Source organism: Esox lucius, chromosome 8, assembly GCF_011004845.1.
Source record: "Esox lucius isolate fEsoLuc1 chromosome 8, fEsoLuc1.pri, whole genome shotgun sequence".
NCBI classification, from domain to species: domain Eukaryota; kingdom Metazoa; phylum Chordata; class Actinopteri; order Esociformes; family Esocidae; genus Esox; species Esox lucius.
In genome coordinates this window covers 37,732,777-37,746,956 of record NC_047576.1, presented here as the reverse complement: position 1 = coordinate 37,746,956, position 14,180 = coordinate 37,732,777, and the positions used below count along the sequence as shown (strand labels likewise).

At 38.6% G+C, this 14,180-nt stretch overlaps 1 protein-coding gene across 4 annotated transcripts in view; it reads right to left on the bottom strand.

Annotated features, from left to right (window-relative positions):
* Positions 1-14,180, bottom strand: part of lpar3 (lysophosphatidic acid receptor 3) — a 122,777-nt gene that overhangs the window by 82,634 nt on the left and 25,963 nt on the right. For all 4 annotated transcript variants that reach the window (XM_029121670.2, XM_029121674.2, XM_029121671.2 and 1 more), the window contains one exon: positions 12,364-13,121. In XM_029121670.2, the coding sequence (XP_028977503.1) occupies positions 12,364-13,105 (742 nt within the window). In that variant the 5' untranslated portion in view covers positions 13,106-13,121. The remainder of the gene's footprint in view (positions 1-12,363; positions 13,122-14,180) is intronic.

The following is a 14,180-nucleotide window of genomic DNA, read 5'->3' as shown; positions in this document are numbered from 1 at the left end:
TTATATACAGTGTGGAGAACAAGTATTTGATACACTGCCGATTTTGCAGGTTTTCCCACTTACAAAGCATGTAGAAGTCTGTCATTTTCATCATAAGTACTCTTCAACTGTGAGTGACGGAATCTAAAACAAAAATCCTGAAAATCACATTGTATGATTTTAAAGTAATTAATTTGCATTTTATTGCATGACATACGTTTTTGATACATCAGAAAAGCAGAACTTATTTGGTACAGAAACCTTTGTTTGCAATTACAGAGATCATACGTTTCCTGTAGTTCTTGACCAGGTTTGCACACACTGCAGCAAGGATTTTGGCCCACTCCTCCATAAAGACCTTCTCCAGATCCTTCAGGTTTCGGGGCTGTCGCTGGGCAATATGGACTTTCAGCTCCAACCAACGATTTTCTATTAGGTTCAGGTCTGGAGACTGGCTAGGCCACTCCAGGACCTTGAGATGCTTCTTACGGAGCCACTCCTTAGTTGGAAGACCCAGCCACGACCCATCTCCAATGCTCTTACTGAGGGAAGGAGGTTGTTGGCCAAGATCTCACGATACATGGCCTCATCCATCCTCCCCTCAATACGGTACAGTCGTCCTGGATTTACTGGTTGGTAGGTGATCAAATACGTATGACATGCCATAAAATGCTAATTAGTTATTAAAAAATCATACAATGTGATTTTCTGGATTTTCTGGATTTTCATCTCTCACAGTTGAAGTGTACATATGATAAAAATTACAGACCTCTACATGCTTTGTAAGTAGGAAAACCTGCAAAATTGGCAGTGTATCAAATACTTGTTCTCCCCACTGTATATAATATTTTGCTAGGACTAGTTATCTAGCTACAATGCGCATAATATTGCGTACTGTATGTTACTACTGTACCCAGGTAGCTAGTTAGCTGTAACACAAAACAATTTGCTACCGAACGTACTGCTGGCTAATGTACAGTAAGCTCTTAGTCGACTCTTACCTTGATTTGTAGTAACAAAGATACTTGGACAGCCTTGAACTGTTTTTTGTAGCCATTTACATGGCTTGGCAAGTTGAATAGAAATTGCTGGAATGCATCCTCAATGCAGTACTGAAATGTTAGATTTTGATTACAAACAAACCCCACTAGTAAAACACATTTACAATAACGAAGTTAAATGTTTTCCTCAGTTTAAAAAAGAAGCAGGTTTGTAGTGATTTCCAATCTTCTTAATTTCATTGGTCATTGAAAATGGTCACTCCCTCACTCCAGGTTTTCTTCGCCAGATTGGGTTATTTAGTTTTCCAAAACTACCCTCTCCTATGAAACATACAGTCTGTGCAGAGACCTCAAAAATAGGAGCATCCAGTGATAGTCAAATTCTACAAAGAAAACGTTCTGTCGGTAAACAGGGTGTGTGATCTCCACTCTGAGTCAAGTTGCTATAATGTCAAAGCCCAAGGCAGATGATTGCCAACACAGGAACTGGCCAATGCAGCAGTGTGCACAAAGTGCAAGGAAGTTTGTGGACACAAGTTAAGACAAAAGCAAAGTGAGAGAAAATCAATAGAGACTGAAACTGGGGCAAGAGCTATTTAAAAGAGTGAGAATAACCATCTGACCAGTGTTTCATTTGCAATTACTTCTGATATTATTTGCCTTCCCCCTAAAAAGCTGTTTGTTATATATGAAGACAGGGGATCTGTATAGACAGGGGCGCCACCAGGGGTTTTGGGCCCCCTGAAAATATATCACATCGGGATCATCCGGACACACGGATCGTGTCGATGCATACAGTGGTGTGGGAGCCATAGTACATTCAGAGGTATGCGATTGTTTAATATTGGGTGTGAGTGCACAGAGAATAGTATCAGTACTGTATATACTAAATACTGGGTTTGAATTATTATTTTTACTACAATAATTTTTACTAGAATGATAGGGGACTCAATGATTGATATACATTGTATAGGCATGGGATGCATTGTTACTGTATATATTTTTTATTTGGTTACCGTCACTTTAAGACAGGTGGTGATAGAAATTAAAAGCAGTGTATTCTGCTGTGAAGACGTGGGTGTCCGGGGTTTTCGACCGTGGAGCCACACAGTTTTCTTACTGTAGTTACCTGAGTTATATGTAGGAATTACTTTACTTTGTCTAAGACTATGTTTTTAACGTACTCTCTTAACTGTAAATCAAAATGAATAAACACCATACATTTTATTATTTGTAACTACGTGGATTCCTACGTGGAAGTTTTTTCTTTATATTAGCATGTACAGCACGCTAGCACCAAAGCCGAAGGCACCGTCAGCTCTTATAAGTGGAATTCACAATTTGATGGAAGACTGATACCCTCTACAAGAAATATGCTAAAGGACATCTTCTACAGTCTAAATGTTTTAGTCTTGACTCGAAAAATCTCAACATTGATGAATAACTTAAAACAAATATAACTTTATAAAGAATGTTTGAAATCTTATTGAAAATTATTTAATAATTTTTTAATCATCATCTATTTTTCAGAATACATTTTTTTAAATACCATGGACCCCCTGCAATGCCAACTGACATGATATTCAGCACAATGCTGCACACCTCTTTCTGTTGGGGGTAGGGTTGTCTCAGGGGTATGGGGATGGACAGACAGGGCTGCTGAGCCTGAAGCTGCATCTGTTGGGGCTGGCACTAGGCAGGGGCAGGGACAACCAGTGGTGTAGTCCACGTGATACGCAGGTATACGCCGTATACCCACTAGGAAAAGTCAAGGATTTCCGTATACCCACTTACAAAAGCGCAAGGATACGTAACAACATCGTTGTGACAGAACGTTCTCATTTTCATTCATAAATTCACCCCGTGTTGTGAAGTCTGTGTTGTGAAGCACTGACACTTGGACCTTTGAGGCTTCCGTGGCGGTGCCCTGGTTACCTATGGTTACCTTATATACCGTATATATGTCAATGAACGTTACTAAGCAACAACAAGTTGTTTCTCGCAACTAGCTAGCTAGGTAGAGCAGAGCCAATGAAACGTCAACAGACCCAAAAAACACTATTTCAGTGTTTTAAAAAGTCGGTCCCTGAAGCTACTGCCGCGTCGGGTGACACAGGTGCCGCAGATCATGACGACCGGATTACCGTTACAGAAAACCAGCCCGACAATCCAACCGCAACGTTACCTTTACCTGGTAAGTGACAGTATCATAGATATATACTGTTACTAATGTAGGCTAATTAAAAACTGACCGGAGCGAGGACCGAGACACAAAGTAAACACGCCTCTCTGACCGGTACCGGGAGGGGGGGTTAGCTCGGTTAAACTGATCGGCGGATGTGCGGAATGTGTCGGAGCCTGGCTGGCCACTCGGCGCCTTCAGACAAAGCTCAAGGTAACAGGCAAACGGCTTATTAGCTAGCCAAACACCGAGCGGCTCCATTAATCTGCTCTTATAACAAACCGAGCATCTGTGATCCGTGCAGGACTTCACTGTGAGCGGACTGTTTAGAGACCATATGTTACCAGCAGGTAACGTTAAAGGTGCAGGTAGATTATTTTTATAGTTTTTTTTAGGTACTTTATTTCTCTCAAAATATCACGACTCCTCCAAATCTCAGAGAACACGGATATATTTTGAATGTGCACAAAGTTTTGAACATGAGCAGAAATCTTGCTCAAAACACATCTGAAATATTACAGTCCAGGGGTGTATTAATTCATTAAAATGAATGAATTTATCATTGAGGTGAATAATTGTCATATGCACATTAAAGGAGGTTACTTCCTCAAAAAAGGTGTCACTCTTGTCCTTAAAACTTAAGAGCCCTGAGTAAACGCTGACCTGAGCTATATGTTTTCAGTGTTAAACACAGCTGCAGGTATTCATGCACAACTGTTGTTGGTGATTTACAGAGGTGGAAGATCGTGTATTGCAGTAAAAGTAGAAAAAAACAGTGTTGTAGAGTTACAAATTACTTGTCAGTTACAAGTCCTGCATTCAACATTGTCCTTAAGTAATAGTACAAAAGTATTATCAAAATATACTGTAGGCTACTTAAAGTACCAAAAGTAAAAGTGCTCATTATCAGTTTAATATATCTTATTTTATTGGATTATATTATAATCCAATAAATTGTATTAAATGACTGATACTTTAAATATAACTGTTATATTAACTCGCCTTAAACTTGAGACATTAGTTAATGAGTGGCCTGTTGATACCTTGAACCTGTTATGGATGGATAATCTCTAAGGGAAGAGCATGGCTGGTTTTCTTAGTGTGTGATGTCCTGTGGTGTTCAGGTTCAGTTGCATTTTTCAAAAAGTTAAATATGTCTCATCTGTTCTCAACTTTAAGTGTTTTTCCAGGGCTTTCAATAAACGCCATCAATACTGAAGTAGTTGTCCGTGTATACTAGTTTGTATATGGAAACGTCACAGTGCTTAGTGTATGGGGTGTTGCTCTGGGACAGGCGAGTATGAGGCTGGGAGGGGAAATCACAGTATACTCACTACAAAAATATAGACTACACCACTGGGGACAACTTATTTAGTATCAATAGTTTGCAAAAATATGCCTGTATTAATCAAACAATGTGTTTTTCTGGATTTTGTTTTAGATTCCATCACTCACAGTTGAAGAGTACCTATGATAAAAATTACAGACCTCTACATGCTTTGTAAGTATGAAAACCTGCAAAATCGGCAGTGTATCAAATACTTGTTCTCCCTACTGTACATATCACCTGAAAATGATTCAATCCAATGAGCATTCAAGTTTATATGGTTTGGAGTTGGAAAGTGTGCATAGAAAGAATCAAAATCAAATGTTTTTTTACGAATAGTCAACTGGAGTGCAAAGAATGCATGGAGAACAAAAGACGCAAATTAACAGCAAAAGACTTGAGAAGAATTAAACGTGAAGCTACCAGGAAGCCATTATTCTCCAGCGCCACCATATTCCAGAACTGCAACCTACCTGGAGTGTCCAGAAGTACAAGGTGTCAAGTGCTCATAGATATGGCCAAGGTCAAGAAGGCTGAAAGAAGACCACCACTGAATAAGATTCACAAATTGAAGAGTATGGATTGGGCAAAGAAATATCTGAAGACAGATTTTTCAAAGGTTTTATGGACAGATGAAATGAGAGTGACTCTTGATGGACCAGATGGATGGGCCCGTGGCTGGATTACTAATGGCACCACTTCGACGCCAGCAAGGTGGCGGAGGGATACTGGTATGGGCTGCTATCATAAAGGATGAGGTAGTTGGACCTTTTTGGGTTGAAGATGGACTGAAACTGAACTCCCATACCTACTGCCATTTTCTGGAAGATACTTTCTTCAAGCATTTGTACAGGATGTAGTCCTCAGCATTCAAGGAGGCCATGATCTTTATGCAGGACAATGCTCTATCACAAGCACGCAAGTACTCCACTGTTGGCAACAATGACCGAATAATGACTCAAAGATGCCAGAATAATGACCTGTCCCCCTTCCTCACCTGACTTAAATCCTATTGAGAATTTGTGGGCCCTTCTCAAACATAAGGTTTACAGTCAGGGAAAAACAATACACCTCTTTGAACAGCATTGGGGAGGCTGTGGTTGCTGCTTCAGAGAAAGTTGATCGTGAACAGATCAAGAAACTGACAGACTCCATGGATGGAAGGCTCATGGCAGTTATTGAAAAATATTTCTAAAATATTTTTGAAAGAGACACATTTTAATTAATTGTCATTTATTGTTACTTATTTGTTACACTTTCTTAATTTTTTTTGAATAAACAAGTGAGTTGGGAGAAACTATTTTTGTAATTTAGTTGCCTAATAATTCTGCACACCAATTGTTGCCTAATAATATTCCCCTGAGAAAGACTAAAACTAACTTTTCCCTTGTTTAACATTCAGGTTTGAGGTTCAGTGATATTTTGGATTGACATTAAGCATTGTTATTGTTCAACAATAAAATAAATCTTGAGAAATACGATTTGCCTAATAATTGTGCACGCAGTGTACTGCACAACACTCAGTGCACTTCTGGCTCTCACATGTTATTTGAGAAGGGTTCCCAAGATGCTTTAAGTTTCAAACAAACTGGAATGTTGGATCAATAATATTTTTATCAAGAGTAACCCTTAATATAATGTTTGTATTTCTCTTTGTTTCCCTCCTACTGTAGCTTGTGTCAATGTCCCCTCAAAATGTCCTTCAATGTCCCTCACACCAAACCTCAAGGAAATAGGGGAACACTCTTCAGTTCCTCTGCAGTATTTTTATGTAGTGACTTCTACACTACCCGAATCTCAGTGTTCTTATCATTGATTTGATACTGTTACTTAATGGCAAAAAAAAGATCCATCAATCATGTGACATTACGTTGGTTCTCTGTCCTGCTTTTTTTCAGCAACGTGTTCTATCGACCATCCTCTTTTCCACCACTACCAAATTATGGCCCGTCATTGAACTCCTGAAATAATCTGTCTCCAAGTCAACAGGAACTAAGGATTATTTCTCAGAGAGGAGACCATAACATAAAATATACTGTATAGTTATAAATCTTGCTTTTATTATTATAATCATATTTTTATGAACCATGTCTTTGTTTGACATCATGTTGTCAGTAATGTTTCCTAAAGAAATGTATCCAAAAATATAAACTTTGCTTTGGTGCCTCCAGGTCATGCAAAGTCTTTCGTCATTTTGCATGAACCCCACGTTTGAGATCTCCCCAGAGTGGCTCCATGATATTAAGGTCAGGAGACTGTGATGGCCATTCCAGGACCTTCACCTTTTTCGACACTAATTGCAATTTAAAAAGCCACAGGTAATTAACCTTTAATTGCCATTTTAACCTGTGTGTCACCTTTTGTGTATGTAACAAGGCTAAACATTCAAGGGTATGTCAACTTTTGATCAGGGCCATTTGGGTGATTTCTGTTATCATTATGAATTAAAAAGGTGATAATAAATGGCTAGGAAAAACTCCCTAAGAAGGCCGAATTTTAGGAAGAAACCTAGAGAGAACCCAGGCTCAAAGGGGTGACCAGTCCTCTTCTGGCTGTCCCGGGTGAGATATTAAGAGTCCAATTGGAATAATTAATACATTTCTCTGGGCTAAATCCAGAGTCTATCCAGCATCTGATGAGCAAATGAGCACTGCAGAGACAAGCCATCTTTGAAGGCCATTTTTTTTGCATTCCTTTTCTTACATTCAACAAAACATAATAGTCCAGGAGGACAAGGACAATTATCACACCTGCAACCCATTACCGTGGGAGCAGTTTAAGCTATATAACCCTGTCTTCGCAGAGCAGAGCGAGGATCTCCCTGTAAATTTACAGGATCTTCCTGTAAATTCAGCAAGATCCAGAACGAGAAACAACACAGGGCAACGTGAGCCCACGGACTGTACCAGTAAGAACTGACCTGCCTTGTGTTTGTGTTTTGGTTTTGTTATTAATTGCTGGTAAAAAGGGTAGCTGTCCGGTCACATAGAGGGACATGAAAGAGGTATAGGAAGGCTCTAAAATAACCTAGGATTTTGTTTGGTTTTGTTATGATCCAGCGCTGCAACACTTTATTTTTCCCTTTTCTTTAATAAAAGTGCAGGGCAACTGCACTGGAGAAAGGCATACATTTCTACTGCTGTTCTTTCTTGTCACCCATGGACAGGCTAAACTAACGACCCCCCTACCGTGTCTAAAAAATTTGGTTGTTTTCTATAAAACACATCTCCTTAGATATGTTTATACATATGCTTGCTATTACAGTAAACATTTAAAAAAAACTGAGTTTTGTCAGGATGTTGTCAGTTGGGTTAAAGACAGTTCTACCTCGTGGGGTCTAGTTGTTTAAACTCTTCACTATTCAACACATGCCCATGGTGTATATGCAACAAAATAAGACATGCACCCAACACAAACACACACCCATACAAGCATGTATGGTCTTGTTTTGCACTTGTATTAGAAATACACCCACTTTCTCTGTGTGTGTGTGTCTGATATTATTACAAAAGCTTGCTTTAATCGAACCCATGCTACTTAAAGATTCAGTTTACAGTTTTTCTCAATTGCTAAAACATAATTTCTGAAACCTTGCTCCATTTTCTGAAAACATTAAACACAAAACCGTATCTTCAAGCACTATGTACAAAACCTCTGACTCCTCTTGCAAAATGAAACTTTCGCCTCAAAACAGTTTTACCCGTGTTCAAAATCAAACACTGCTCTCAAATCATAAACAAAGTGATCAAAATGATATACACTATCAAGCAGTCTGCAAACAATAGCCCAAAAAGTAGAAAATACATTGTTCAAAACATATAGTTCTCTGGGAGAAGTACATTTTTAATCTCAAACAAATGTCATATTTTTACATCATTGTCTTTTGATGAACCAAAACATGTTCTATCAGAGTAGCTCAAAATGGATCAGAAATTACTACTCTGCTTTGCTCTTTGTAATTTGGTTCTTCCTCTTCCTTGTACCCCTATTTTTACAGTACTGTATCCTGCATCTCACAAACCTGTCCTTTGTCTCTGTGATACTGTAATTCTTGTTCTTTGTTGTTATGAACCTGCAACCAGTCAAAATCTACTGGCTTATATTGGTTGTGTCACATCATTTGAAACAGGTTAAATCAATTTTGTGTGGTTATGTTCAATCAAAGACAAGTGTTCTCTATTGGTATTTGATTGTTGCCACGTGTGTTTACCAGTATGGATGCGATGTGCATTAGAGTACAGAATGTGTTTTGAGAATGAGAATGTGTTTAGAGTTTTGCTGAAAAATCTAAGTGAGATCACTTATTTTTCAGCACGCAAGACATGGCCTTTCTATGGCACACACATGATACTGAAGTGTGCCAGACCTTGCAGTCCCAGAGATAGAAGAAATGTGTTCCCCCAAACCCCCACCCCAGACTCCTGTATCTCTTCTTGCTTTTGCTCAGAATAGCATGGCTAGGATTATGTTCCTAGCACACTTAGAAATATACTAGTCAAATAAGCCATAGGAGAGATGGTGGTGTATAATTTTGTAAAATATATTTATAAACTGATATACTAGAAACAAATAGCCAAACAAAAAATTACACATATTATGAGTGCCTCCCCTACTATCAAACACTGATTTTATTCAATAAACAAAATACAGAAAGTGATAATTAGTGTTTCAGCAGTTCACTGATGAAACACCATTGTTATTATTAGTATTGGTTATTAGTGTTTCAGAAGTTCACTGGTGAAACACTATTGTTTTTGTACAATGGATGATGAGAACAGCATCAAGTCTTCCATTTCTCTAGAATAGAGACATTTTTATCATAAAGTGATTGTTTAACCATGTCAAATGTGGGAGAATTCCATTAGACTTAAATAAAAACAATGAAACACCCTCCGTAGATTTCACCCCAGGAATAATACCCTGGTCGGCTCAACATAAATCTAAGAGCACAACAACTACCTTAAAACAAGACAACTGTATCTGAAAGCAACTGCATGCTGCCTGAAAAAACCCTAGAATTTTAGGTTATATTTAGGGGTTCTTCTGAGGAAGCCACAGACCATGCAGTCGGTTTGGCAGAGATGGCTGGCAACTTAACATGTGTGCACAGGTGTGTCTGTCCGTGAAAGAACTAATTATACAGAGCAGTCCTGAAGACACTACAAGAATGTTGCCTCTACCTGCGAGGTAACCAGAGTCTATCTGCGAGGTAACCAGAGTCAAGATCTGCCTTGTTTTATCTAGGGTAACATCATAAAAATATTAATATTTACTGGTCTTTGTTTGCTATAAGACTCACACATAATTTTAAGTAAACTACATTTTTAGGGAAGTCAGGCAGCACCTACTGGCTGAGCTGATGTTAATCAAACTCGCCTGACCGGTCTTCAGGAACCATGCTTAGGAGTGGGTGGGATGCTCTTGAGTATTTTCTTAATTGCAACATATCCTGTTTCAACACACCTACTAGCTGAGGCCTGCATGATCTTATCTGTACATTCTCATGCATAACTAGGAACGCACATTTGAGGTGTTTTCACTTGAATGTAACTTGCTGGTACCATGTACTTTTATTTGTTAGTGATTTGATCAGACAGATTAGTAAAACTAATAACAGAAATCATGTTATTGAGAAGAAACAGATTAGCACAAATCAGTGCAGAATAAATAATTAATAGTGTCAAATAATGGATTATCATTCAACAATCCACCACTTAAAACCAACTCCCAGACAAACATTTTAATATTAATACTATTTAATTTAGCTTACTTTGTGGGACATTGTGACATGTGAGTATATATTATCATATATTATTATTTATTAGCTCTCCCCCATGAACCTCCATGCCCTCTAATGTCCAGCAACACCAATCTTTCGGTTGAAGGAACCCTGTTCTAACTGTTGGTATTATTATCAGGGGTCCTCTGTTAGGAGAAACCCTATTGTAATTGTCAGTATTATTATTTTTTTTCCCCCTTGAAACTGCTGAATAACTCAAAAGGTCCCAGGTAGAAAATGCTATAACTTTGCACACTGAAAGTATAGACCACGAGTATCTACCACACAGACAGCCACCCCGATTCCTCCACCAGGGGCGCTACAGTATAGAATTCAGTTTGCTAATTTCAAACTGATGATATGTCCACCCCGTTTGACCTATAGTGCTGCATTTTTCTGTACATGCCTCATTTCTCATGATGAACAAAAAAGCCTCAAGAACCCATAATGTCCACCATGAGGAATTTTTCTGTACAGTGAAAATTTGCCTAAATATACTCAATGTTTCAACTCTTACAAAGTAAGTCGGATTGACCTGCTATTTGGCATATAGGTGCCTCATGCTTGCCTCCCTAGATTGATTTTGGAAATAGGAGATACCTTGCAAGATGGAGGAGAAAATAGCTGATTACTGTACAATATAAATATTAAGCAATGCAGAGATGAGTATGCAAACTATCAATATTTGCATTGCTTTATGGAACAATAACCTATACACTTCATATTAATTGTGCATTCTGATACCACCCCCATATCACACCGTGTGCATTTGTGTGATATCTCAAAGGACAGTGAAATGGCTGCAGACAGAATTCTGACTATTTTCAACACAAGCTAATGCTAATAAATGGCTTTAAAACTCTTCTTCTCCCAAACTGTATATCAGATTTACTCACCAGTAAATGAAACTAGTTGCTATGTCAAACATCAACTGAACTATAACTTCAAAGTTAACCCTTTATGGTAACTCTAATCACCACTATAAAAATTACCAATCGAGTAGTCCGATTGACCTGACTGTTGGTGTACAGGTGTCTCATATTGAAATTCAACAATACTGTTGTTTGCTCCTTGGGGTTTAAGGCCGGGTGTCTCTGTAAAGCACTTTGTGACAACTGCTGTTGTAAAAAGGGCTTTTTAAATACATTTGATTGATTGATTGATCATATGTGCCTCCCTATAGCGTTATAAGGAATAAGAGATCAATTGCAAGATGGCGGAACAATGACCTCAGTAAAAAGGTTGTTACTGTACGTCCACTGGACAATAGAAGGTAGGTGATACAATGAAGTAACCAACTTCTATGCTGCCTGTATCTCTTTGCTACACACAAACTCTTAGTGAAACATATTAAAAATATATATACTTACAGTATCCTACCACTGAATTTTCTATTGCCAGTATTTATTTATGCCTTAGAGAGTAGACTGTTGAGGCAGAAGTCTGTATGACCACACACATACAGACACGAATGTCCCCTGCCAGATTATTTTCCCATCACGTTAACACTCCAGGGCCATATCTGTGTCTATGGCATTAGACAGTGGACTGTTGAGTCCGAGGTCTTTATGACCATACACACATAGACACATACACAAGTGTCCATTATCACATTATTTTCTCAATTGCTATATCTTGTACTTGGTAAATTAAACTTCACACTCAGTATCAAAGTGTCTGACCATGTCTGACCTTTCCAGCTTATAACTGGAGACCTATTTCACTATCTTTGCCATATAGGAGGACCCTGTCCCATTGTGGCTTGCATCTATATTATCATTATTATTATTATATAAGCATTGAACATATTATTGTGCCACAACCTGATTTGTTAATTTTATCTTTGAAAATATAGAAAATTGTGGTCACAACAATGCTTTTTCTCCACACTAAAGAAGCTAAGTAGACTTCAAGTTTGTCTAATTGTAAGACCTTAAAGGATCTATTTTATAAAATGGCTAGACTCCAACATGTAAGACAAAATAGCTGTAGTGCAACTCAGTCCATAAGAAGCCCTGCTAAAAAACTTTCAGACACAGTTGAAGCTCCTAAATTTAAACAATGTAAGAGAGGAATGCCATAACTCCAAACCTACCTAACACGTTCATGACTGTCATGATGAGCTTGATGGGTGTCCTCTTGCGGTTGATAGAGCCACTGGTGTGTGGGCTGAGCACTGCAGTTTTCCTCTTAACGTAGATGTAAATTCGCAGGTAGATGGACGTCATGACCAGGAACACCACCAGGTTAGACACGGACCAGAAGATCAAGTAGCTCCGACTAAAGACTGGAGCCAGCTGGGAGCAGTCCTGAAGGTTGCAAATGCAGTTCCAGCCCAAGCTGGGCACGGCGCCCATAAAGATGGAGACTGCCCATACCAACACAATGAGCAGGGTCACCCGCCGCTTGGTCAGATTGCTGTGAACCTTCCAGTTAATCACAGAGATGTAACGCTCCAGGGCAATTACTAGTAAGTTTGCCAGAGAGGCTGAGAGGCTGGTGTCCAAAAGCCCTTGACGAATAAAATAATCCCTCACAGTTAAATTCCTTGACACCTTGCCAGTATTGAACATAAGGTACACATAGGCTATCCCAGCAAGGAAGTCTGAAGCAGCCAAATTGGAGAGGAGGTAGTAGAATGGATAGTGAAATCTCTTGTTGGTGATGACAGCGGCAATAACCATTGCATTGGACACCAGGATGAAGCAGCAGAAGAGGGAGCCAACGGCTTGGACCAGAATGAGCTGTGTTGAGTTCCAGTCATCTTTGGTCTGGTTGCTGTTGTTGTAGAAAAAGCTCATTTGCTTGTCATGGTAGCATTTGTTCTGGCTGGCCATCTTGAGTTAAAGGCTCCTAGCGAGTGAACAAGAGATAGAGAAAAAGAAGCATCTGTTAGTTTCTTTTTGACATTCTAACAAATATGAACCTTTTGACATTGATGGCATGAATACATAATATTAGGGATGCATCGATATTAGTGCTGTGCCAATCCAACGATTTAATGTAAAATCACGATCATTTATTTCACAATATTGTTTCAATATTCTGATGTCTAGAATCGATGTCTAGAATCAACAGCCGTCCTTTAAATTGCTCTAGCGGTCGCTTAATGGGCATGTTTCTTTAACAATAATAGTTGTGTATATATCACAAAATCTACCTGATAAAAGTCTGTTACTGTAATCCCATGGATGTCATCATTAATAAGAAACCTAAAAAGGGTACGATGTCATTTGACTTTAATTAATAGCTAACTGTCTGGTTTGTTTTGTCTGTCAGACTCAAATAAAGTTGTCTGGCCGCAAATGTTTCGCTTGTACAGCAACAAGCTGTCAATTTCACTACCTAGCCAAGAAGCAGTAATGTTGTGTTTCGCTGACAACATTCTCACTTGATCGCAATGATGTCCTGCATCTGCCAAAAGATGTACGGCACATACTTCCCCTTACATTTATAAAAACTTGTATGTCTTGAGATTTGCCTTGTGCTTACTTTATTATGATCAAACATTATGATCAGATGTACAGACCTAATTTGACTGTTGGCTCAATCTCGTTGCAATATATTGTTTTATGCAAACTTTAAAATAAATTATATTATTCCAAGATACATTAATGTGTTGTCAAATTAAAGAAGAGTACGTGCTCTTCAAAACAAAGTGAATTTGTAATTGTAATTTGGTTTATGTGCTGTCTGTTTAGGGGTTAGGGGTTTATTAGGAGTTGCTAATGGGGATTGTGATTGTAATTCCATCGCTAGGAACTCTTTTAGGAGTAAGTACAGAGACAAAATTATGTTGGCACAACTAACAGTTTATTTGCAAATAGAGAGACGCGTCAAAAGCTTACAGAATAAACCTCTGAGGAATCTTTAAATTAATACAGGACAATCACCAGTACTGAAAGAGGAAAA